Below are 21,959 nucleotides of genomic sequence, written 5' to 3'. Positions count from 1 at the left end.
GGATTGGGAAAGCCATATGGACCACACTCCCCTTTGTCTCATTTATGGATGGATGAGTAGAAAAATGGGGAAAGAAAAAAAAAGGCACCCAGTGTTCTTTTTTACTTTAATTGTTCTTTTTCACTTCAATTTTTATTATTATTTTTTTGTGTGTGGTAATGAAAATGTCAAAAATTAATTTTGGTGGTGAATGCACAATATAATGGTACTGTAAACAATTGAATGTATGCTTTGTTTTGTATGACTGCATGATATGTGAATATATCTCAATAAATAAGAATTTAAAAAAAATGGCATTCTCTAAAATGTCTGCATCAGCTTCCAATGGCTATCTTCAAAATATCTGTCTCAGCAGTGTGTTCCTTATGTCTGAGCTTATATAAGGCTCTAGTAAACTAATCAAGGCTCATGCTGAACAGGCGTGGCCACGCCTCCATGGAAACACTGAACCAATAGGTTCCAACCAAATCCACACTAATACGTCTGGCCCCACAAGACTGCAATAAAGAATATGGCTTTTTCTAGGGAACACAATATATACAAACCAGCACCACTACCAAATGTTCAAGAGCTCTTACAGCTGCAACTGGTCCTCATTCCTTCTGTATAACCTCCCGTCCTGCCTCCCTGATGGCCCCCTCTGTACCTTTCTCCCCAGGTGAGCCAGGCTGCATGACTGTCACCTGGACCACATGGGTCCCAACCCGCTCAGAAGTGCAGTACGGGCTGCAGCCGTCAGGGCCCCTGCCCCACCGGGCCCTGGGCACCTTCAGCCTCTTCGTGGATGGGGGCATCCTCCAGCGGAAGCTCTACATACACCGAGTCACGCTGCGGGGGCTGCTGCCTGGTGTCCGATATGGTGAGAAGGGTTTTGAGCAGAGGTGCTGAGGGGGGACAGGAAGAGAAGTGGCGTATGAGCCAAAAGCCACCACCGGCAGGTGGCTCAGGCCGGGCTGGGAAGTCTTCTGCTATCTGCAAGCCTATTTTATGAGCCCCTGGGGAGAGATGGAAAGAAGGGGCATGGGTCAACCCACTCAACCCCTGCTTATCCCCTCTAGTTGAAGATGGGAAGGGATTGGAGAAGGGGTCCTGGGGTGGCCCCCAGCTGACTGTGACCTTTTCCTCTCTCCTTAGTTTACCGCTGTGGAAGTAACCAGGGCTGGAGCCGTCGGTTCCGCTTCAGGTCCCTAAAGAATGGGGCCCACTGGAGCCCCCACCTGGCTGTGTATGGGGACCTAGGGGCTGACAACCCAAAGGCTTTACCCCGGCTGCGCAGGGACACCCAGCAGGGCATGTACGATGCCGTTCTCCATGTGGGTGAGGCATCGGCAGGGGTGCGCCTGGAGGCATGGGGGGTGGGAGCCTGGGTGGGAGGCAGTGTCGGGACCGTGGAAGGGGCGGACGCTGGAGCTGACGTGGTTCTGAAGGGAAAGGGGATGGCATTGGCCGTGGAGATTGGTGACTGTGGCTAACCAGGCTGTCCAGGTTAAAACCCCAACTCCGACACGGCCAGGTGCACTGACATTCTCCTCCAATGTATTATTATCAGAGATAAGACGAGTGTGGAATTCACTGGACTCTTACGATGACTAAATGTGTTAATATGTGTATAGCTCTTACAGTGTTGCCTGGCATGTCCTAAGTGCTGTATGTGTTCATTGTTGTTGTTAACTGTTGTCGATGTTGTTGTAGTTTGAGGAGACAGGGACTGAGATGGGAGACGGGGATGGGGGCTGGTGGGATCAGAACGCAGGAGACTCACATGGCCCCGAGGGGGTCCCAGGATCCGAGGATCAGGGAATGGTTCTCAGAGCAGATGCAAAGTGGGGAAGGGGGGTGGTTTGGAGGCCGGGGGTGCCCCACGTCCAAACATCCAGGTCTCTCGATTCCAGCAGAGCCGTGTCTGTGTCCTCATGCTCTCCCCACCCCCATCCTCCAGGAGACTTTGCCTATAACATGGACCAGGACAACGCCTGTGTCGGGGACAGGTTCATGAGGCTCATTGAACCCGTGGCGGCCAGCCTGCCATACATGACGTGCCCGGGGAACCACGAAGAACGCTAGTGAGACCCTGGGCTTCAGGGAGGGCAGGGGCCAGATCAAGAAAGTGGATTGTTTGATGACTTCTTGGTGTCTAACCTTAGTCCCTCATGCTGCAGCATCTCATCTGTGGTGGGGAGAAGAGAGGAGAAGTGATGGGTTGACTTGTTAGTCTCTTCCTCTGGGCCTGATGGTGGGGAAGGGGGGTGGGGGCACTGGCAGCCAGTCCCTCACCCCCTCTTTTACTTGCTTTTATCCAGTAATTTCTCTAACTACAAGGCTCGCTTCAGCATGCCAGGGAACAGTGAAGGCTTGTGGTACAGGTAATCTAGGGCCCTGGGGGGTTGGCCTTCCTCCCCTGAAGGATGAGGGGTGCAGAGGAGACCCTACCTCTGACTCTTGCCCTTTTACCCCTGCAGCTGGGATGTGGGCCCAGCCCACATCATTTCCTTCTCCACGGAAGTATATTTCTTTCTCCATTACGGCCGCCACCTGGTGGAGAGACAGTTCCGCTGGCTGGAGAGTGACCTCCAGGTAAGCTGGGTGGAGGTCCCTTTGGTTTGTCGGCCTGCCTCTCTCCCCGCCCCCACCCCTGCTCCTCACTCTGGGTCCTTCTTTCTAGAAAGCCAGTAAGAATCGGGCAGTCCGGCCGTGGGTCATAACCATGGGTCACCGACCCATGTACTGTTCCAACGCTGATCTGGATGACTGCACATGGCACGAAAGCAAGGTAAGGACCCCTCCTCTGGGGGGCCAGTTGGGGGTGCCAAGAGCCAGGCGGGGGCAGCCTGGGTCACCCCTCACCTCCTTGCTTGTCCTGTCAGGTCCGCAAAGGCCTCCTCGGCCATCTCTATGGATTGGAGGATCTTTTCTACAAATATGGTGAGTGACCCTGGGACCCCCAGCCCCATGCCCCAAACCCTGGATTCAGGGGCCTGATGTTCACTTGCTCTGTCTTAGGGGTTGATCTGCAGATATGGGCTCATGAGCACTCGTATGAACGGCTGTGGCCAATTTATAACTACCAGGTGAGGCACAGGGAGGGCCAAGGGCATCAGGGGACATCTGGTCGACCCCCTGGGCATGGCTTGATGTGACTTTCTTCCCTTTGTCCCCTCCTGCAGGTATTAAATGGCAGCAGAGAGAAGCCCTACACCAACCCTCGAGGACCTGTCCATATTATCACAGGATCTGCTGTGAGCAGGGCTGGGAAGGGTGCTTTGGCTTCTCTCCTCCAGCTATTTTTCGAGAGCTGACCTATAACCATCTGGATGCCCCATGTTTTAGACATCTGATGTCATTTAGCTTCCATCACTATCATAGTGGTTAGGTACTCCAGTAGCATGCACAGTGTGCAGATGCGGAACAGAAGCTCAGAGGGGATAAAATACTTGCTCAAAGACATGATTGAATAAGTAGCAGAGATGGGAGATTGGGGAGGCAGCCCAGGGTTCCAGGGGCAGACAGTTTATTATGATCATTTTAACTAAACTACAGACTTTATTCAGATTTCACCAGCTTTTTTATCGAGGTCCTTTTCCCACTCCAGGATCGCATTGCATTTAGTTGTTGAATCTCCTTGTTCTCCTCCAAACTGTGTGCAAGTTCCTTAGTCTTTCCTTCCATCCTTTTGGAAATCACTGGTCAGTTATTTTCAAGAATGTCTCTTGATTTTTATTTGTCTGATGTTTTCTCAAGATGAGATTCAGAAGCAACATGTCCTTCTCCATGCATCACATTAGGGGGTCCGTGATATTATATATGTCTTATGACTGGAGATGTTTATCCAGATTACTTGGTTGAGGAGGTTCCTGCTGGGTTTCTCCACTGTAGTTTCTGTAGTTCCCTTTTTAGTTAATAAATATCTGGAGGAGATACTTTTAGACTATGTAAATATCCTGTTTCTCCTCAAATTTTCACCCACTAATTTTAGAATTCATCAGTGCATCTTTCTACACCATATTATCGCTGTGGTGTTCACATGGTGATTTTTTTATTTCCCTCATTCTTCCTACATTTATTAGTCAGAATCCTCCTGGAAGGAAGAGTTGTCCCTTCTGCCCATTTGTTTATCTGTTTGTTTGTTTATATCAATATGGGCTTATGGGTAATCTATTTTATTTCTATGGGTTATAATCCAATATGACTATGATTCATTTTGTTGCTCAAAATGCTCCAGCTCTGGCCACCAGGAGCCCTTTTGGGTTGGCCCCAGAGCCCTTCCGACAGGCTCCATCCTTTGGTAAGGACTTTCGGACTTGCTGTCACTACAAGATACTCCACACTTGTCTTGGGTTTCCTGCCCCTTGGAATCAGCCACCTCTCCAAGGAGGGAGGGCCAATTTTTTTTTTTACTTGATTCTTGCAAATTATTATTATCAAAGTAATAACCACTCATGGTAAAAATTCAAATGGTACAGAGGGCATAAGTTGTAGACAGATGCCCACACTCCTTCATCCGGCTGTCAGCTGTCACATCCTGGGTCGTGGATGGCATTTTAAAGTGTTCTCTGCACATACAAATGAAGACTCGAGGGAGACGTGCTACTGTATCACCCACTGTAAAAACCATTTAGATCATGTTTCGTACCTCGTGGTTCTTAACCTAGACTGCACGTTACAGTTACATGGGGAGTTTTTAAAACGCCTGGTGCCTGGGCCCCACCCCAGACCAAACACCAGAATCTCTGTGGGCTGGAATCGGACACCCTGGGCAGCCACCACTGGAGCAGGAAATGAATTATTTTCAGCACCAGATGGCTTTTCATGCCCCTTGCCAGTCAGTCTCTGTCACAGGCAACCACTACTCTGACCTCTCTCAGCACAGATTAGTTTTTTCTTAAAATTTTTATGATACAAAGAATTTCCATATCCCCTTCACTTGGATTCCCCAAATGTGAACATTTGATCACATTTGTCTGGACTTTCTCTCTCTTTCTCTCTCTCTCTATATGTATATGCACACATATATATATTATATATATACACACACACATATATTTTACCTCTCTATATGTCTATATATCTCTCTCTATATAAAGATATCTCTATATATGGTATGTAAAGTATAATCATCAAATTCAATTGGTTCACACTGATCATATATTATTATCTCATCTACAGATCTTATTTATATTCAGCCAATCATCCCATAGGATTCCTTTATTATTATTTTTTTTTTGGTTTCTAATTGGTTTTTATTTTCATTTTTATTTGGAGCTGTTCTACTAGCCATATCCTTTTTTTAAAATGCAGTTTTATTGAGATATAATCACATAACATACAATCTTTCCAAAGCGTACAATCTGTTGTTCACAGTATCGTCATATAATTGTGCTTTCATCTATTGGTCATACCCTTTTATTGACAGCTACCTCAAAGCCCTTTTTTTTTTCAAATCTTCATTTTATTGAGATATATTCACATACCACACAGTCATACAAAACAAATCGTACATTCGATTGTTCACAGTACCATTACATAGTTGTACATTCATCACCTAAATCAATCCCTGACACCTTCATTAGCACACACACAAAAATAACAAGAATAATAATTAAAGTGAAAAAGAGCAATTAAAGTAAAAAAGAACACTGGGTACCTTTGTCTGTCTGTTTGTCTGTTTGTTTCCTTCCCCTGTTTTTCTACTCATCCATCCATAAACTAGACAAAGGGGACTGTGGTCCTTATGGCTTTCCCAATCCCATTGTCACCCCTCATAAGCTACATTTTTATACAATTGTCTTCGAGATTCATGGGTTCTGGGTTGTAGTTTGATAGTTTCAGGTATCTACCACCAGCTACCCCAACTCTTTAGGATTTTTTTTTTTTTTAATCATCATTTTATTGAGATATACTCACATACCATGCAGTCATACAAAACAAATTGTACTTTCGATTGTTTACAGTACCATTACATAGTTGTACATTCATCACCTAAATCAATCCCTGACACCTTCATTAGCACACACACAAAAATAACAAGAATAATAATTAGAGTGAAAAAGAGCAATTGAAGTAAAAAAGAACACTGGGTACCTTTGTCTGTTTGTTTGCTTCCCCTACTTTTCTACACATCCATCCATAAACTAGACAAAGTGGAGTTTGGTCCTTATGGCATTCCCAATCCCATTGTCACCCCTCATAAGCTACATTTTTATACAACTGTCTTCGAGATTCATGGGTTCTGGGTTGTAGTTTAATAGTTTCGGGTATCCACCACCAGCTACCCCAATTCTTTAGAACCTAAAAAAGGTTGTCTAAAGTGTGCGTAAGAGTGCCCACCAGAGTGATCTCTCGGCTCGTTTTGGAATCTCTCTGCCACTGAAGCTTATTTCATTTCCTTTCACATCCCCCTTTTGGTCAAGAAGATGTTCTCCATCCCACGATGCCGGGTCTACATTCCTCCCCGGGAGTCATATTCCACGTTGCCAGGGAGATTCACTTCCCTGGGTGTCTGATCCCACGTAGGGGGGAGGGCAGTGATTTCACCTTTCAAGTTGGCTTAGCCAGAGAGAGAGGGCCACATCTGAGCAACAAAGAGGCATTCAGGAGGAGACTCTTAGGCACAAATACAGGGAGGCCTAGCCTCTCCTTTGCAGCAACCGTCTTCCCAAGGGTAAAACCTATGGTAGAGGGCTCAACCCATCAAACCACCAGTCCCCTATGTCTGTGGTCATGTTAGCAACCATCGAGGTGGGGTAGGCCAATACCCCTGCATTCTCCACCAGCTCCTCAAGGGGGCTATGCATATTTTTTCCTTGTTTTTCTTTTTTTTTTTTTTTTTAACTTTCCTTTCTTTTTTAAATCAACTGTGTGAAAAAAAATTAAAAAAAAAAAAACATACAATAAAAGAACATTTCAAAGAGACCATAACAAGGGAGTAAGAAAAAGACAACTAACCTAAGACAACTACTTTACTTCCAACATGTTCCTACTCTACCCCAAGAAAGTTACCTAATATAGCAACATTTCTGTGAACTTGTTCCTACTATACCCATCAGAAATTAACAGACCATAGTCCTTCCTGGGCATTCCCAGAACGTTAAATTTACCCATGATAGCTTATCTGTTCTTCTTGGATTATTGTTCCCCCTTCCTTAATTGCTCTCTATTGCTAGCTTCCCTACATTCTACATTATAAATCATTTGTTTTACATTTTTCAAAGTTCACATTAGTGGTAGCATATAGTATTTCTCTTTTTGTGCCTGGCTTATTTCGCTCAGCATTATGTCTACAAGGTTCATCCATGTTGTCATATGTTTCACGAGATCGTTCCTTCTTACTGCTGTGTAGTATTCCATCGTGTGTATATACCACATTTTATTTATCCACTCATCTGTTGAAGGACATTTGGGTTGTTTCCATCTCTTGGCAATTGTGAATAATACTGCTATGAACATTGGCGTGCGGATATCTGTTCATGTCACTGCTTTCCGATCTTCCGGGTATATACCGAGAACTGCAATCGCTGGATCGAATGGTAACTCTATATCTAGTTTTCTAAGGAACTGCCAGACTGACTTCCAGAGTGGCTGAACCATTATACAGTCCCACCAACAATGAATAAGAGTTCCAATTTCTCCACATCCCCTCCAGCATTTGTAGTTTCCTGTTTGTTTCATGGCAGCCATTCTAACCGGTGTTAGATGGTATCTCGTGGTCTTAATTTGCATCTCTCTAATAGCTAGTGAAGCTGAACATTTTTTCATGTGTTTCTTGGCCATTTGTATTTCCTCTTCAGAGAGCTGTCTTTTCATATCTTTTGCCCATTTTATAATTGGGCTGTCTGTACTATTGTCATTGAGTTGTAGGATTTCTTTATATATGCAAGATATCAGTCTTTTGTCAGATACATGGTTTCCAAAATTTTTTTCCCATTGAATTGGCTGCCTCTTTACCTTTTTGAGAAATTCCTTTGAAGTACAGAAACTTCTAAGCTTGAGGAGTTCCCATTTATCAATTTTTTCTTTTGTTGCTTGTGCTTTGGGTGTAAAGTCTAGGAAGTGTCTGCCTAATACAAGGTCTTGAAGATGTTTTCCTACATTATCTTCTAGGAGTTTTATGGTACTTTCTTTTATACTGAGATCTTTGGTCCATTTTGAGTTAATTTTTGTGTAGGGGGTGAGGTAGGGGTCCTCTTTCATTCTTTTGGATATGGATATCCAACTCTCCCAGCCCCATTTGTTGAAAAGACCATTATGACTCAGTTCAGTGACTTTGGGGGCCTTATCAAAGATCAGTCGGCCACAGATCTGGGGGTCTATCTCCAAATTCTCAGTTCGATTCCATTGATCTATATGTCTATCTTTGTGCCAGTACCATGCTGTTTTGACAACTGTGGCTTTATAATAAGCTTCAAGGTCGGGAGTGTAAGTCCTCCGAATTCGTTTTTCTTTTTTACAGTGTCTTTAGCAATTCGAGACATCTTCCCTTTCCAAATAAATTTGATAACTAGCTTTCCCAAGTCTGCAAAGTAGGTTGTTGGAATTTTGCTTGGGATTGCATTGAATCTGTAGATGAGTTTGGGTAGAATTGACATCTTAATGACATTTAGCCTTCCTGTCCATGAACATGGAATATTTTTCCATCTTTTAAGGTCCCCTTCTATTTCTTTTAGTAGAGTTATGTAGTTTTCTTTGTATAGGTCTTTTACATCTTTGGTTAAGTTTATTCCTAGGTACTTGATTATTTTAGTTGCTATTGAAAATGGTATCTTTTTCTTGAGTGTCTCTTCAGTTTGTTCATTTCTAGCATATAGAAACATTACTGACTTATGTGCATTAATCTTGTATCCCACTACTTTGCTAAATTTGTTTATTAGCTCTGGTAGCTGTATCGTCTATTTCTCAGGGTTTTCCAGATATAAGATCATATCATCTGCAAACAATGACAGTTTTACTTCTTCTTTTCCAATCTGGATGCCTTTTATTTCTTTGTCTTGCCGGATTGCCCTGGCTAGCACTTCAAGCACAATGTTGAATAACAGTGGTGATAGCGGGCATCCTTGTCTTGTTCCTGATCTTAGAGGGAAGGCTTTCAGTCTCTCACCATTGAGTACTATGCTGGCTGTGGGTTTTTCATATATGCTCTTTATCATATTGAGGAAGTTTCCTTCAATTCCTACCTTTTGAAGTGTTTTTATCAAAAAGGGATGTTGGATTTTGTCAAGTGCTTTTTCAGCATCTATTGAGATGATCAATTGATTTTTCCCTTTTGAATTGTTAATGTGTTGTAATACATTGATGGATTTTCTTATGTTGAACCATCCTTGCATGCCTGGAATGAACCCCACTTGGTCATGGTGTATGTTTTTTTAATGTGTCTTTGGATTTTATTTGCAAGTATTTTACTGAGGATTTTTGCATCTATATTCATTAGGGAGATTGGCCGGTAGTTTTCCTTTTTTGTAGCATCTTTGCCTGGTTTTGGTATTAGATTGATGTTAGCTTCATAAAATGAGTTAGGTAGTGTTCCATTTTCTTCAATGTTTTGAAAGAGTTTGAGTAAGATTGGTGTCAGTTCTTTCTGGAAAGTTTGGTAGAATTCCCCTGTGAAGCCATCTGGCCCTGGGCATTTATTTGTGGGAAGATTTTTGATGACTGATTTGATCTCTTTGCTTGTGATGGGTTGGTTGAGGTCTTCCATTTCTTCTCTGGTCAGTCTAGGTTGTTCATATGTTTTTCCAGGAAATTGTCCATTTCCTCTACATTATCCAGTTTGTTGCCATACAGTTGTTCATAGTATCCTCTTATAATTTTTTTAATTTCTTCGGGATCTGCAGTTATGTCACCTTTTTCATTCATTATTTTGTTTATATGGGTCTTCTCTCTTTTTGATTTTGTCAGTCTAGCTAGGGGCTTGTCAATCTTGGTGATCTTCTCAAAGAACCAACTTTTGGTGATATTTATCCTCTCTATTGTTTTTTTGTTCTCTGTGTCATTTATTTCTGCTTTAATCCTTGTTATTTCTTCTACTTGGTTTAGGATTGGTTTGCTGTTCATTTTCTAGCTTCTTCAGTTGATCCATTAGTTCTTTGATTTTGGCTCTTTCTGCCTTTTTAATATATGCGTTTAGTGCTATAAATTTCCCCCTCAGTACTGCTTTTGCTGCATCCCATAGGTTTTGGTATGTTGTGTTCTCATTTTCATTCATCTCTATATATTTACCAATTTCTCTTGCTATTTCTTCTTTAACCCACTGATTGTTTAGGAGTGTGTTGTTTAACCTCCAGGTATTTGTGAATTTTCTAAGTCTCTGATGGTTATTGACTTCTAATTGTATTCCATTGTGATCGGAGAATGTGCTTTGAATAATTTCAATCTTTTTAAATTTACTGAGCCTTGTTTTATGTCCCAGCATATGATCTATTCTGCAGAAAGATCCATGAGCACTAGAGAAGAATGTGTATCCTGGTTTTTTGGGATGTAATGTTCTATATTGTCTGTTAAATCTAATTCATTTATCCGAGTGTTTAGGTTTTCAGTTTCCTTATTGGTCTTCTGTCTGGTTGATCTATCTATAGGAGAGAGTGATGTGTTGAAGTCTCCCACAATTATTGTGGAAACATCAATTGCTTCCTTTAGTTTTGCCAATGTTTCTCTCCTGTATTTTGTGGCCCCTTGATTGGGTGCATAAACATTTATGATTGTTATTTCTTCTTGTTGAATTGCCCCTTTTAATAGTATGTAGTGGCCTTCTTTGTCTCTCAAAACATCCCTGCATTTAAAGTCTATTTTATCTGAGATTAATATTGCTACACCTGCTTTCTTTTGGCTGTAGCTTGCATGAAATATTTTTTTCCATCCTTTCACTTTCAATTTGTGTCCCTGTGTCTAAGATGAGTCTCTTGTATGCAACGTATTGATGGTTCATTTTTTTTAATCCATTCTGCGCATCTATATCTTTTAATTGGGGAGTTTAATCCATTTACATTCAACGTTATAACCGTGAAGGCATTTCTTGAATCAGCCATGTTATCCTTTGGTTTATGTTTGTCATATATATTTTTCCCCTCTCTCTATTAATTTCCTTTAATATACCCATACCAAATCTCTTTAGTACTGAACCTTTCTCCAAGTCTCTCTGTCCTTTCTTTGTTTCTCTGTCTGTAGGGCTCCCTTTAGTGTCTCCAGTAGGGAAGGTCTCTTGTTAGCAAATTCTCTCAGCATTTGTTTGTCTGTGAAAAATTTAAGCTCTCCCTCAAATTTGAAGGAAAGCTTTGCTGGAGAAAGTATTCTTGGTTGGAAATTTTTCTCACTCAGAATTTTAAATATATCGTGCCACTGCCTTCTTGCCTCCATGGTGGCTGCTGAGTAGTCACTACTTAGTCTTATGCTGTTTCCTTTGTATGTGGTGAATCGGTTTTCTCTTGCTGCTTTCAGAACTTGCTCCTTCTCTTCCGTATTTGACAGTGTGATCAGAATATGTCTCGGAGTGGGTTTATTTGGATTTATTCTATTTGGAGTTCGCTGGGCATTTATGATTTGTGTATTTATGGTGTTTAGAAGATTTGGGAAGTTTTCCCCAACAATTTCTTTGAATACTCCTCCTAGACCTTTACCCTTTTCTTCCCCTTCTGGAACACCAATGAGTCTTATATTCGGACATTTTATATTATCTATCAGATCCCTGAGGTCCATTTCGATTTTTTCGATTTTTTTCCCCATTCTTTGTTTAGTGCTTTCATTTTCCATTCTGTCATCTTCCAAGTCACTGATTCGTTGTTCAACTTCCTCTAGTCTTGTACTATGAATATCCAGAATCTTTTTAATTTGGTCAACAGTTTCTTTAATTTCCATAAGATCATCTATTTTTTTATTTAGTCTTGCAATGTCTTCTTTATGCTCTTCTAGGGTCTTCTTGATATCCTTTGTATCCCGTACTATGGTCTCATTGTTCATCTTTAGTTCTTTGATTAGTTGCTCTATGAACTTTGTCTCTTTTGATCTTTTGATTTGGGTGCTTGGGCTTGGGTTATCCATAGTGTTTGGTTTTTTCATATGCTTTATAATTTTCTGTTGTTTTTGGCCTCTTGGCATTTGCTGAACTTGATAGAGTTCTTTTAGGATTTGTAGACCAATTGAAGTCCTTGTCTCTAATTTATCAGATCTACAGCTTCGTGGAGTGCATTTTCTCTAACTAACCAGCAGGTTGCATCCACGAGCCACCTGATATCCACAAGCCAGTTCTCCCCTGCTTTGCCTTTGTGGTGAGTGGGGGAGGGAGTCTTGTAGGGTCCAATTGGTGTACCAAGCTTGCGTGTGTAGTTGGTGTTGCCCGCCCTGTATATGGGGCGTGTGTCTGGGCGGTCACGGAGGAGGGGTGGCTCTAACAATCAAATCTCCCTGGTGTTCCTGGAGTTTTAAAGCTGCTGCAGTAATCTAATCCTTCAGTTCAGTCCTGCCACAGTTTGTCTCTGCCACTGACCCACAAGTCCTTGGTTTTGGTGTATGGCTCCTGAGACTTGCAAGTGGGCCCCTCTTCCAGGCTGTGCACCCCCTGGTCCTCTGTTGAGGGATGACTGTGCTATGTCACAGGTGAGTGCCATCCCCCCAGGGCAGTTCTGGGCTGCTGGGCTGTGTAGGGAGGCTCCCAGTCTGCTGAAATGATGGCTGAATGGGGCTTTGTTAATTCACACTGCTCCACCTTCCCAACTCTGGGACAACCAGCTGAGGGTGCAGGGAAGGCTAATGTCCACGCCCAGTTTTGTGGTGTGTGCCTGTTATTGGAAGCACTTCCATCACACTGGGTTGTCTGGGGCAGCTCTGGGCTATGGGGCTGGCGACGGGCAGGAGTGTTTCCTGTCCACCAGGATGATGGCTGTGAGTGGACACCCCCCTTTTCTTGGGAAGTTGTGGTGTTTAGTGAGTTTTCTCAGCCACTGGATTATTGCCTTTTGTCTCAAAGCTCTCTTAGTTCTGCTCTTGTCTTGACCTGCCCAAATTGCAAGTCTTTGAGGCTTTCTGTATTGGGCTTCTTAGAGTAATTGTTTTAGAAACAGAAAAAAACAAGGTAAAAAAAAAGCCCTCCTCACAGATCTAATGGGTTATTGAAATGCTAAGAGGCAAAGCAGTTAGGGCCATTAAGGAAAGATCCAGGGGGCAGAGAGATCAGTTTTTCTTCGGGATTTGCATAGGAGCCTCAAGGCCTGAGCTCTGCCCTTCCCCTTTCTATGTTCACCAGAACTCCAAAAATCCTCCGCTTTTATTTTGGAGTTTTTCTTTGCTGTTTTTTGCTATGCCTGTCTCCTCTCTGCTGGGCTGGCTGCTCTGATTCTCTGGTGTCTGGTCTCAGTCTATCTGTGGTTGGAGTTTGGATCATAGAATGAGCTTCCGATAAGAGCTGCCACTGCAGTTCTCCCTTCTCCTTCCTGGAGCTGACAGCCCCTCCTCCCACGGGACTGAGCCTGGCAGGGAGGGGCGCGGGTCCCCTGGCCGCAAAAACTTACAGATTTCGCTGATCTCAGCAGTTCGACGTGTTCATGAGTGTCGTATGAAGTATGCCCAAAGTCAAATTGCTCTGTGGTGTCCAGTCCACGCAGTTCCTGGCTTTCTACCTACTTTCCTGGAGGAGTAACTAAAACTTACAGCTCCAGGATTCCTTTAAATCAAAACAAAGAACATTTTTTTCTGGTCCAGGATCTTCTCTAAGATCACGTGTCGTATTTAGGGTGCCGTGTCTCTTTAGCCTCCTTCAGTTGGAAACCTTTCCCAGTCTGCCTTCGTTTTCTGTGACCTTGACAGTTTTGAAGAGGACAGCGAAGTTGTTTTGCAGAAGATCCCTCACGTGGGTTTGTCTGCTGTGTGTGCATGATGGGGTCGCAGTTATGCATTTGTGGTGGGAATGTGCAAGAGTGATGCTGTGTTCTCAGTGCATCCTACCGAGCACCCCACGAGATCTCCTTACCATCGCTGAGCCTCAGTTTTCCCATCTGAATACGTGGTATCGATCTGTCCCATTACCGATGGCCTTCACTTGGATCCCTTGGTCAAGCCCTGACAGGTCTCCTCCACCATACAGTTTCTTCTTTTCCCCCTTCAAACGAACACATGTCCATGGGAGACACTTTGGATGATGCAAATATCTTGTTATTCCTCAAACTTTCACCTGCTAGTTTTACCATCCAGCAATGATTCTAGCGTCAATCAGTTATTATGATGATGGCTGAAAGATGGTGACTCTTTCTAGCTCCGTCATTCTCTCTGCTCTTACTGCCTGAGTTTTACTGCGAAGATGAGCACTCCCTCACCCCCCAGGCACTGATGTTTTTAAAAAGCTTTCCTTGAGGGTCTCCTTTGCAGCCAGGTTGAGTCTCACCAATGTCTTTTATTCTGCAACTTGCTTTTCCCCTTAACAACACATCTTGGTCATCTCTCCGTATTGCCCTCTTCTGTGATGGCTACGCTGTGATTAATGTAGCTGACCCCCACTGATGGGCATTTGGGCTGCTTCCAGTTCAGGGCTTTTATAGAAAATGCTATGGTGGACAGTCTTGTTGTACAGTGTGTGCACTTTTCTAGAAGTCAGAGACCTGGGGCAAGGAAAGCCTGTCTGGGTCAAAATGCTCAGTTGTGAGTATTTCTGAGGCCAAGTCATCACCGACTTTGTCTTCCGTGGGGTAGACAGGGCACTGGCCCACAGGTCCTTCTGCTGCCCTGCGGGTCCTCCAGGGGCCCCCAGCCCCGGATCTGACTGATTCCCCCTGGCAGGGCTGTGAGGAGCGGCTGACCCCCTTCACCATCCGCCCGCGGCCCTGGAGCGCCGTACGTGTGAAGGAGTATGGGTACACGCGGCTACACATCCTCAACGGGACTCACGTCCACATCCAGCAGGTGTCCGACGACCAGGTCAGTGGGGGGAAAGCCTGGCCCTGGTGTTCTGTTAAAAGTGAGGAATCTGGAATCAGACTACCTGGGTTCGAATCCTGCCTCTGCTACTTACCAGCTGGATAACTTCAAGCAACGGATTTGACTTCTTTGAGCCTCAATGTTCCCATATTTAAAATGGGAAATGTAGTTCCCATCTCATAGGATGATATGGGGATTGAACGACTCATTACATACAGAGTGCTCAGAGTAATATCTGGAACATATTAAATTCTACAGGTGTTTGTCATCAGGAGGTGGTGGGAGGCAGGTAAAGGGGAAACGATATGATGTGTGTGTGGAAGGGGTGACTTAGGGTTAGATGGGCTCAAATAATAGTGACTCATCTTTCTTTTTACCATTGTAATTTGAAAAATGATAATAATTAGGATTTAGTGAACACTTGCTGTAATGCAGGCCCTGGACTGGACAATTTACACTTACCAACACTTCAAATCCACCCCTATAGGTGGATTTCCATTTTACAGATGAGGGGCAGTGAGGCTCAGAGAGGGGAAGTAAGTCTCCCAGGGTCACACAGCTGAAGGGTGGCAGATCAGGGAACTACCCCAAAGACCATGTTCTTTTCATTACAAATAACTCCAATTTATTGAGTAGCACATGTGCAGATACCAGCATTTGTGTGTCTTATCCCATTCAGTTCTCATGATGCCCCTGAGAGGATCATTCCGTTCTTATCCACACTTTATAGAAGATGGAAATTAGGCCCAGAGAGTTGGATCACGTGTTTAAGGCTGCACTGGGTTTGTGCTCTAAGGGTAGTAGCCTATGCATTTATAGTCCTTGCCATGTGCCAGCCCCCCTTTTAAGCCCTTTACAAATAATATCTCATTTAATCCCCACAGTGCCTATGAGGTAGGCACTATTACTATCAGTCTCATTTCTCAGATGAGGAAAACTGAGACTCAGAGAGGTCTAACAACTTCCCCAGGTCACACAGCCCATCAGAAAGCAGAGCCAGGATTTGAACCCCGGTACCTGGTCCCAAGATCTGGGCTTTCAGCCTTGACTGCTTTCCCTGTTTTTGACTCTCACAGGATGGGAAGATCGTGGACGACATCTGGGTGGTGAGACCCCTGCAGGGCCGAATGATGTACCTCTAGGGATGGGGGCAGCTCTCATCAGGAACCCTGGATCTTGCTGCTTGGCTGCTGTCCACCAGAGCTGCCCAGTCCCGGGTGGGGAAGTCAGGGCTAGCTCTAACTCCCCTGCCCTCCAGAGGCCCCATGTGGAGTGGACGCGGCTCTGAGGCAGCTGGGAGCAGCTCTCCCCTCCAGGAGAGATGGGAGCCCTGGCTGGCTGTGGAGAGAGGGCCAGAGTGTGGACACAGAGTGAAGCCAGTGAGTCTCAGGCAGGCACAGCCCCGCCCACCTGCATGGCCCTGATTGACAGCTCTGTGGCTGTGGCTCTGCGGACTCCCGTTCCTGCTGGGGACGCCCCCTGGCCTCCTCCTCTTCTGGCCACTTCTGGGGGGCGCCTGGACCAGCCTGGGGTCAGCCGGCGGGCGCGGCCGTCCTGACACCACGCGCCGGCAGGTGGCGACCAAGGCTGTCAGCTCCCAGCCCAGCCCTCAGAACCGACCAGCGGCCTGGCTCCTGCTTCACTTGCCGAGGAGCACTAACTAATGTCCCTCGGTGCCTCAGCTGCCCAGCCTGGCACTGTCTTATCCGGGAAAGGGGAAAGTGTAGCTCTCCCACCTCCCAGGTAGGGCAACTGACAAGCCACATTGGATCACAGACCTGCCGTTTTGCTCCCTCCCTTCCTTTCCTCCTTCCTCTCATTCCCGTCTTCTGTCATTCATTCCATCATTATTTATTGAGCATCTGCCCTGTTCTTGGCACTGGAGAGACAGAGGTGAACAAGCCAGGCAGAGATCTTGGCTCTTGTGGAGCTGACATTCTAACCGGGAGCCAGGCAGCAAACAAGATAAATAAGTAAAAATGATAACGGGTCAGTATTAAATGCAACAGAAAACCAGGGGGAGGGGGTGGAGAGTGGGGAGCCATTGCAGTTTTCACTAGGGTGGTCAGGGAGACCTCACGGAGAGGGTGACATTTCAGCTGAAGGAGGGAGGAGGAGAAAATGGAAGCCAGTGTGGACGGACGTCTGGGGGACAAGCGGTCCCAGGCAGAGCGGACAGCCAGTGCAAAGGCCCTGGGGCAGGAGTGTGCTGCTCTGCTCAGCGAGGAGGCCAGCGTGGCTGAGCAGGGAGAGCGGAGGTGATGGCGGGGAAGTGAAAGGGGGTGCAGATCTGCTGGGGCCCCAAAGCCCCGAGGGAGGACTCTGTCTATTACACTGAGTGAGATGGAGTCACCAGGGCTCTCAGAGGGGGCCTCCCAATCTGACTCTGGTTCTCCTGGCCAAGGCTGAGCTCCAGTCCCAGGGCCCAGGGCTTCCCCCTGGGGAGAGGCTGTGTTCCCAGCTCCAGGGGCTGACCTCAGCCCTATTCCTCTACTGTGCTATTTTAGCCACCTCGGATCTTGTTCCCATCCACCCCACAGTGGGCTTCAGGTGCTTGGGCCTCCTCACAGTTTCTCCGCAGCCCAGAAAGAGAAAGAGGCAGAGTGGCTTTCTCACCGCAGGGCTGCCTGTGCACTGGCCGTTCGCCCTGCTGGGAGGGCTCTCCCGGTTCATCCCAGGACTGGCACCTTCTGTCTCAGGTTGCAGCCCCAGTGTCCCCTCCTCAGAGGTCTTTCCCTGACGACCCCAGATAAAGTAGCCTCGTCTGCTCTTGGCCCCATCCCTGTTTTCCTTCAATAGCTCTTGGCATTCTATAGTTCTCTTACTGATTCATTAGCTTCCCCCACTGGATGGGGGTTGGTGAGGGTGGCATCCAGGGCAAGGTTCATTCCTGGGTGTACAGGCCTCCTCCATGAAGCCCTCCTGGACCCTTTCTCAGGCTGGGTTGGGGCCCCTGGGAGTGGCCTCACCCCCACCCCCCCATGCTCCCCTGGGCTTGACACTGTCTGGGGGTGGGACTGTCTCCTCACTGGGCTGTCTGCCCCAGGAGGGTGGGGCCCAGGGCTGCACCCCAGCATTGCCCAGCACAAGGTAGATGCTTAATAAATATTTGTAGCCTTAATAAGGCCACCACATGCCAGGCTCTGGCCGGGCAACACCAGGGCCAGCGGTGATTCCACCCCAGCCATGCTGGTAAGCAGCCAGGGAAACACGGTTACCCAACCAGGTGATGGGTATTGAGGGAATGTCACCGAGGATGGACCAAGGCTGTGAAGTCACAGCAGAAGAGTCACCACAGGCTGTGGCCAGGGACCCGAGTGGGGTGCCCTGCATGGACATGTTCTGAACGTGCCAGGAGGTGGGGTCCAAAGAGGGCTGTGGCCTGGCTCTGGGACCAGAAAGAAATGGTTCGAATCCCAGCTCTGCCACTTCCGGTGTGACTGTCACCAGCCCTCTCTGAACCTCTGGTTCTTCGCCTGTAACATAAGGATGATAATACCTGGCAGGGTTGCCTTAGGGAATTAAATGAGCCTGAAAGCAACATTGCTGTCCTTGACTCTTCTCATGCTTCCCCATCCAGTTACCTAGGTGAATTCTGTTAGCTGTGCCACTTCCTGGGGCTCCAAGGCTCCCACCTTGGGTCTGTCCACCCTCGTTTCCTGCCTGCTCTCTGGTCTCCCTGCTCCCCCCTGCCCCCACAGTCCATCTCACACAAAATAAAAGGTGAGATCCTCTCCGAGGCCCACAGGGCCCCACCCAACTGCACAGGATCTGTCCCCCTCAGCTCCCTGCCCTCACCTCCCACCACCCCCCCCCTCACTCCCTCTGCTCCCTCTGCTCCAGCCACACTGGCTTCCTCAATTACATCAGGTTACCTCCTCCGTTTGTACTGGCTGTTCCCTCGGCCTGGCATGCTGTTCCCCCAGGTGTCCCCATGGCTCCCTTCCTCTCCCTCCTTCAGGTATTCGCTCAATTTCACCTCCTTGAGGCCTTTCCCAACCACCTTGTTTAAAACAGCTCCCCCACCCCTCACTTTCACCCCCCTACACCTCCCATCCCCCTTCCCTGCTTTATTTTCCTTCAGAGCACTTAGACCATGTGCCCTCCTATACAAATACATGTTTAATTATTTACCCTTTGTTTCCACTAGAAAGTGTGTTCCCCAGGCTCAGGGATTTCTACCCATTCTGTTCACCCCTATAGCCTAGTACCCAGTACATGGTAAGTGCTCAATAAACATTAGTTGAAGAAGGAAGGAATGATACATAGGGGTAAAATGCCAAGCCCAGCATTTGATACTGAGGAAGCATTACAAATGGGCAGAATGGCAGTGATGTAGGGGAATCAGATAAAGGCCCAGCCCATGGGGAGCTCCTACTTCAGGGTGCCTGGCAGACAGGCACGTACCGCCAATTGCAACAGGGGTGACATGACGTGAAACATGCACAGGATGTTGCAGGCTGTAGGGCCAGAGATCCTGAGGCTTCTGGGAGGTAAAGCTGAGCGAGGCTTTTGCAGGCTACACAGATGCCTCCCTGGCAGGCTGGGGGTGAGTGCTCCCAGGAAGGGCAGCACAGCTGAGGGAGAGCTCATGGGGAGGCTGGGGGTCTGAAATCGCCTGCCTCCACCGAGTGCCTACAGAGTGACATGAAGGGGGAAGCTTATGGGCCTCTGGATTCATTCATTTTTGCTCAAATCAGTCAGAACTGGTTTCTGTTGATTTCCACTAGGAACCATGAAACACACTTATGACCATCCAAGAGCTGGAGACATTATGATGGCTAAGACAGTGTTTCTGCCTTCGTGAAGCTTAAGGTCTGCTGGGGGAGACAGAAAGGAAACCATGAAATCATTGACTAAACCCTACAAAGATACTGTCAGATGGTGATCAGTGCTCTGAAGAAAATGCACTGGAATAATAGTGTGGGATGGCAAAGGGGATCTACTTTTGGTGTGGTGCCCAGGGAAGGCCTCTCAGAGGAGGTAACATCGGGGACAAAGGATAAGGAGTTGGTCAAAGCAAAGACCTAGAAGAATGACCCAGGCAGAGGGCATAGAAGTGCAAAGGCCGTGAGGCAGACCAAGCTTGTGCACTTGGGGGACAGCTGTGAAGCCAGAGTGACTGGTGTGATGTGCATAGTGGTGCCAGATCAAATGCAGGAAGCCCAGCTAAACTTGAATTGCAGATGAACAACAAATAAGTTTTCGTATAAGTATGTCCCAGATACTGCATGGGATATACTTATATTAAAAAAAAATTTCAATGTTTGTCTGAAATTGAATTTTAACTCGGAATCCTGTATTTTTATTTGCTGTATCTGGCAACCCTAGGAATGAACTTAGGGGGTCTGTGGCAGAGGGAGGAGAGGGAGATCAGAACAGAAGACCTAGAGAAGCAAAAAAGGTGAATGAAGGAGACATTGGTTTCTCTCCAGGTCCTGCAATGCCCAAGGAGGCAGGATGCTCTTTGAGGTTTTTGGGGGGAGTCTCTCCCAGCCCCTTTCCTCCTTCCAAGACCTGCCTATAGATGTTTGACATACCTTTTCAGCAAATTTCAAAACTGGTAATATGTTTATTTCAGATGAAAAAATAACATGCTCATTAAAAAATAAAACAATGCAAGAATGAATAAAGTAGAACTGGAAATTTCCCTGCTGTCCTATCCCTAACTACTTCTCACTCTTAACATTTCAATATTTCTCTTCACAACCCCTGATTTAAAAAAATATACTATCATATGATATAGATGAGTGTATAGCCTGGTGTTCTTTCCCACTTAAATTAACAAGGACATAAAAATCATCTCTCTCTACTGCATTTTTTTTTTTATTACAACGAGTAAATCTTACATTTTAGAACAGTTTTAGCTTATGGAAAATTGGGGAAATGGTACAGAGAGTTCCCATAAACACCTGCACCCAGTTTCTCCTTTCTTTAACATCTTGCATTAGTGCAGTACAATGGTTACAATTAATGAACCAATATTGATACAGTACTATTAACGAAAGCCCCTACTTTATTCTACTGCATTTAAAAAACCATTTCACTATAACTCTATTGAGATATAATTTAATACAATTAACTCTACCCTTTAAAAGGTACATTTGATGAGTTTTGACGGATGTGTACGAAACCACGGCCACTTGATCTTCACGCCACTCCTCCCTGCCTCCACTCCCACCACTCGCCCCCTCTCTTTCATCAGAACGTTTTCATCACCCACAAAAGTTGCCTCCTGTCTCTTTGCAGTGAAACCCTTCCTCTGTCCCCAGTACCTATGTTCCATTTCAGACAGAATTCTTTCACCCAGCCTCATAGATTTGTGATTCAACCACGTTGTTGCACTTACCAGTAATTCCTTCCTTTTTATTGCTGAGTAGTTTCATAGTATGTATGTATGTCAGAGTGTTTATCCATTCACCAGTTATTGGACATTTGGGGTCATTTCCATCTTCTGGCAATCATGAATTACAGCTGCTGTGAACTTTATGGTACAAGTCATCGTGTGAACATATGTTACATTTCTCTTGAGGAATGGATTGCTGGGTCCCGTGTCATCCACATTTTTTAAGTGGCTGCAGAGATGTTTTCCCTGGCACAGGATTTTTATTTCTAGCTCGGCTAATGAGCTTATTTTATTTTATATTATTTGCTCATTTGTTTATTATTTATCTCTCAAGCATTTGTTGTCTGAAAAATAAGAGAAGTGGTTAGGAGCCCAGACCCTGCCGGTGTGACTTTGGAGAAATTACTTAATCTCTCTGTGCCTCAGTTTCCACATTTGTACACTGGAGTTAACAGTAGAAGGAATTAAATGAGTTAAGACATGTTAAGTGTTTACTGTAGGGCCTGCTACCTAGAAAATGCTCAATAAATGTTTGCATTCATTATTATTAATATGTGTGGCAAACAGTAGGCATTCAATGAATAGTCATTCATTCAGTGAATGCTGTAAAAGCACCAGCTTTGAAGTCAGACTTCCTGGTTAAAATCCAAGCAGAGTTGCTTACAAGTGGTGGGGCTTTGTACACTTCCCACCCTATCCCCTGCCTTAGTTTCCTCATCTGTAA

At 45.7% G+C, this 21,959-nt stretch overlaps 1 protein-coding gene across 1 annotated transcript in view; it reads left to right on the top strand.

The window, feature by feature from the left end:
* ACP7 (acid phosphatase 7, tartrate resistant (putative)) overlaps positions 1–16,031 on the top strand; it is a 33,357-nt gene extending 17,326 nt beyond the window's left edge. Inside the window, exons 2-12 of the mRNA XM_037819225.1 lie at positions 659–859; positions 1,135–1,317; positions 1,940–2,063; positions 2,301–2,363; positions 2,460–2,574; positions 2,663–2,770; positions 2,865–2,922; positions 3,001–3,068; positions 3,165–3,236; positions 14,752–14,889; positions 15,966–16,031. Coding sequence (XP_037675153.1) covers positions 659–859; positions 1,135–1,317; positions 1,940–2,063; positions 2,301–2,363; positions 2,460–2,574; positions 2,663–2,770; positions 2,865–2,922; positions 3,001–3,068; positions 3,165–3,236; positions 14,752–14,889; positions 15,966–16,031 — 1,196 coding nt within the window. The remainder of the gene's footprint in view (positions 1–658; positions 860–1,134; positions 1,318–1,939; positions 2,064–2,300; positions 2,364–2,459; positions 2,575–2,662; positions 2,771–2,864; positions 2,923–3,000; positions 3,069–3,164; positions 3,237–14,751; positions 14,890–15,965) is intronic.
* The last annotated feature ends 5,928 nt before the right edge of the window (positions 16,032–21,959 follow it).

Source organism: Choloepus didactylus, chromosome 27 (assembly GCF_015220235.1).
Source record: "Choloepus didactylus isolate mChoDid1 chromosome 27, mChoDid1.pri, whole genome shotgun sequence".
NCBI lineage: Eukaryota > Metazoa > Chordata > Mammalia > Pilosa > Megalonychidae > Choloepus > Choloepus didactylus.
The sequence above is the reverse complement of the archived record's forward strand: the minus strand, read 5'-3'. Positions and strand labels throughout refer to the sequence as shown.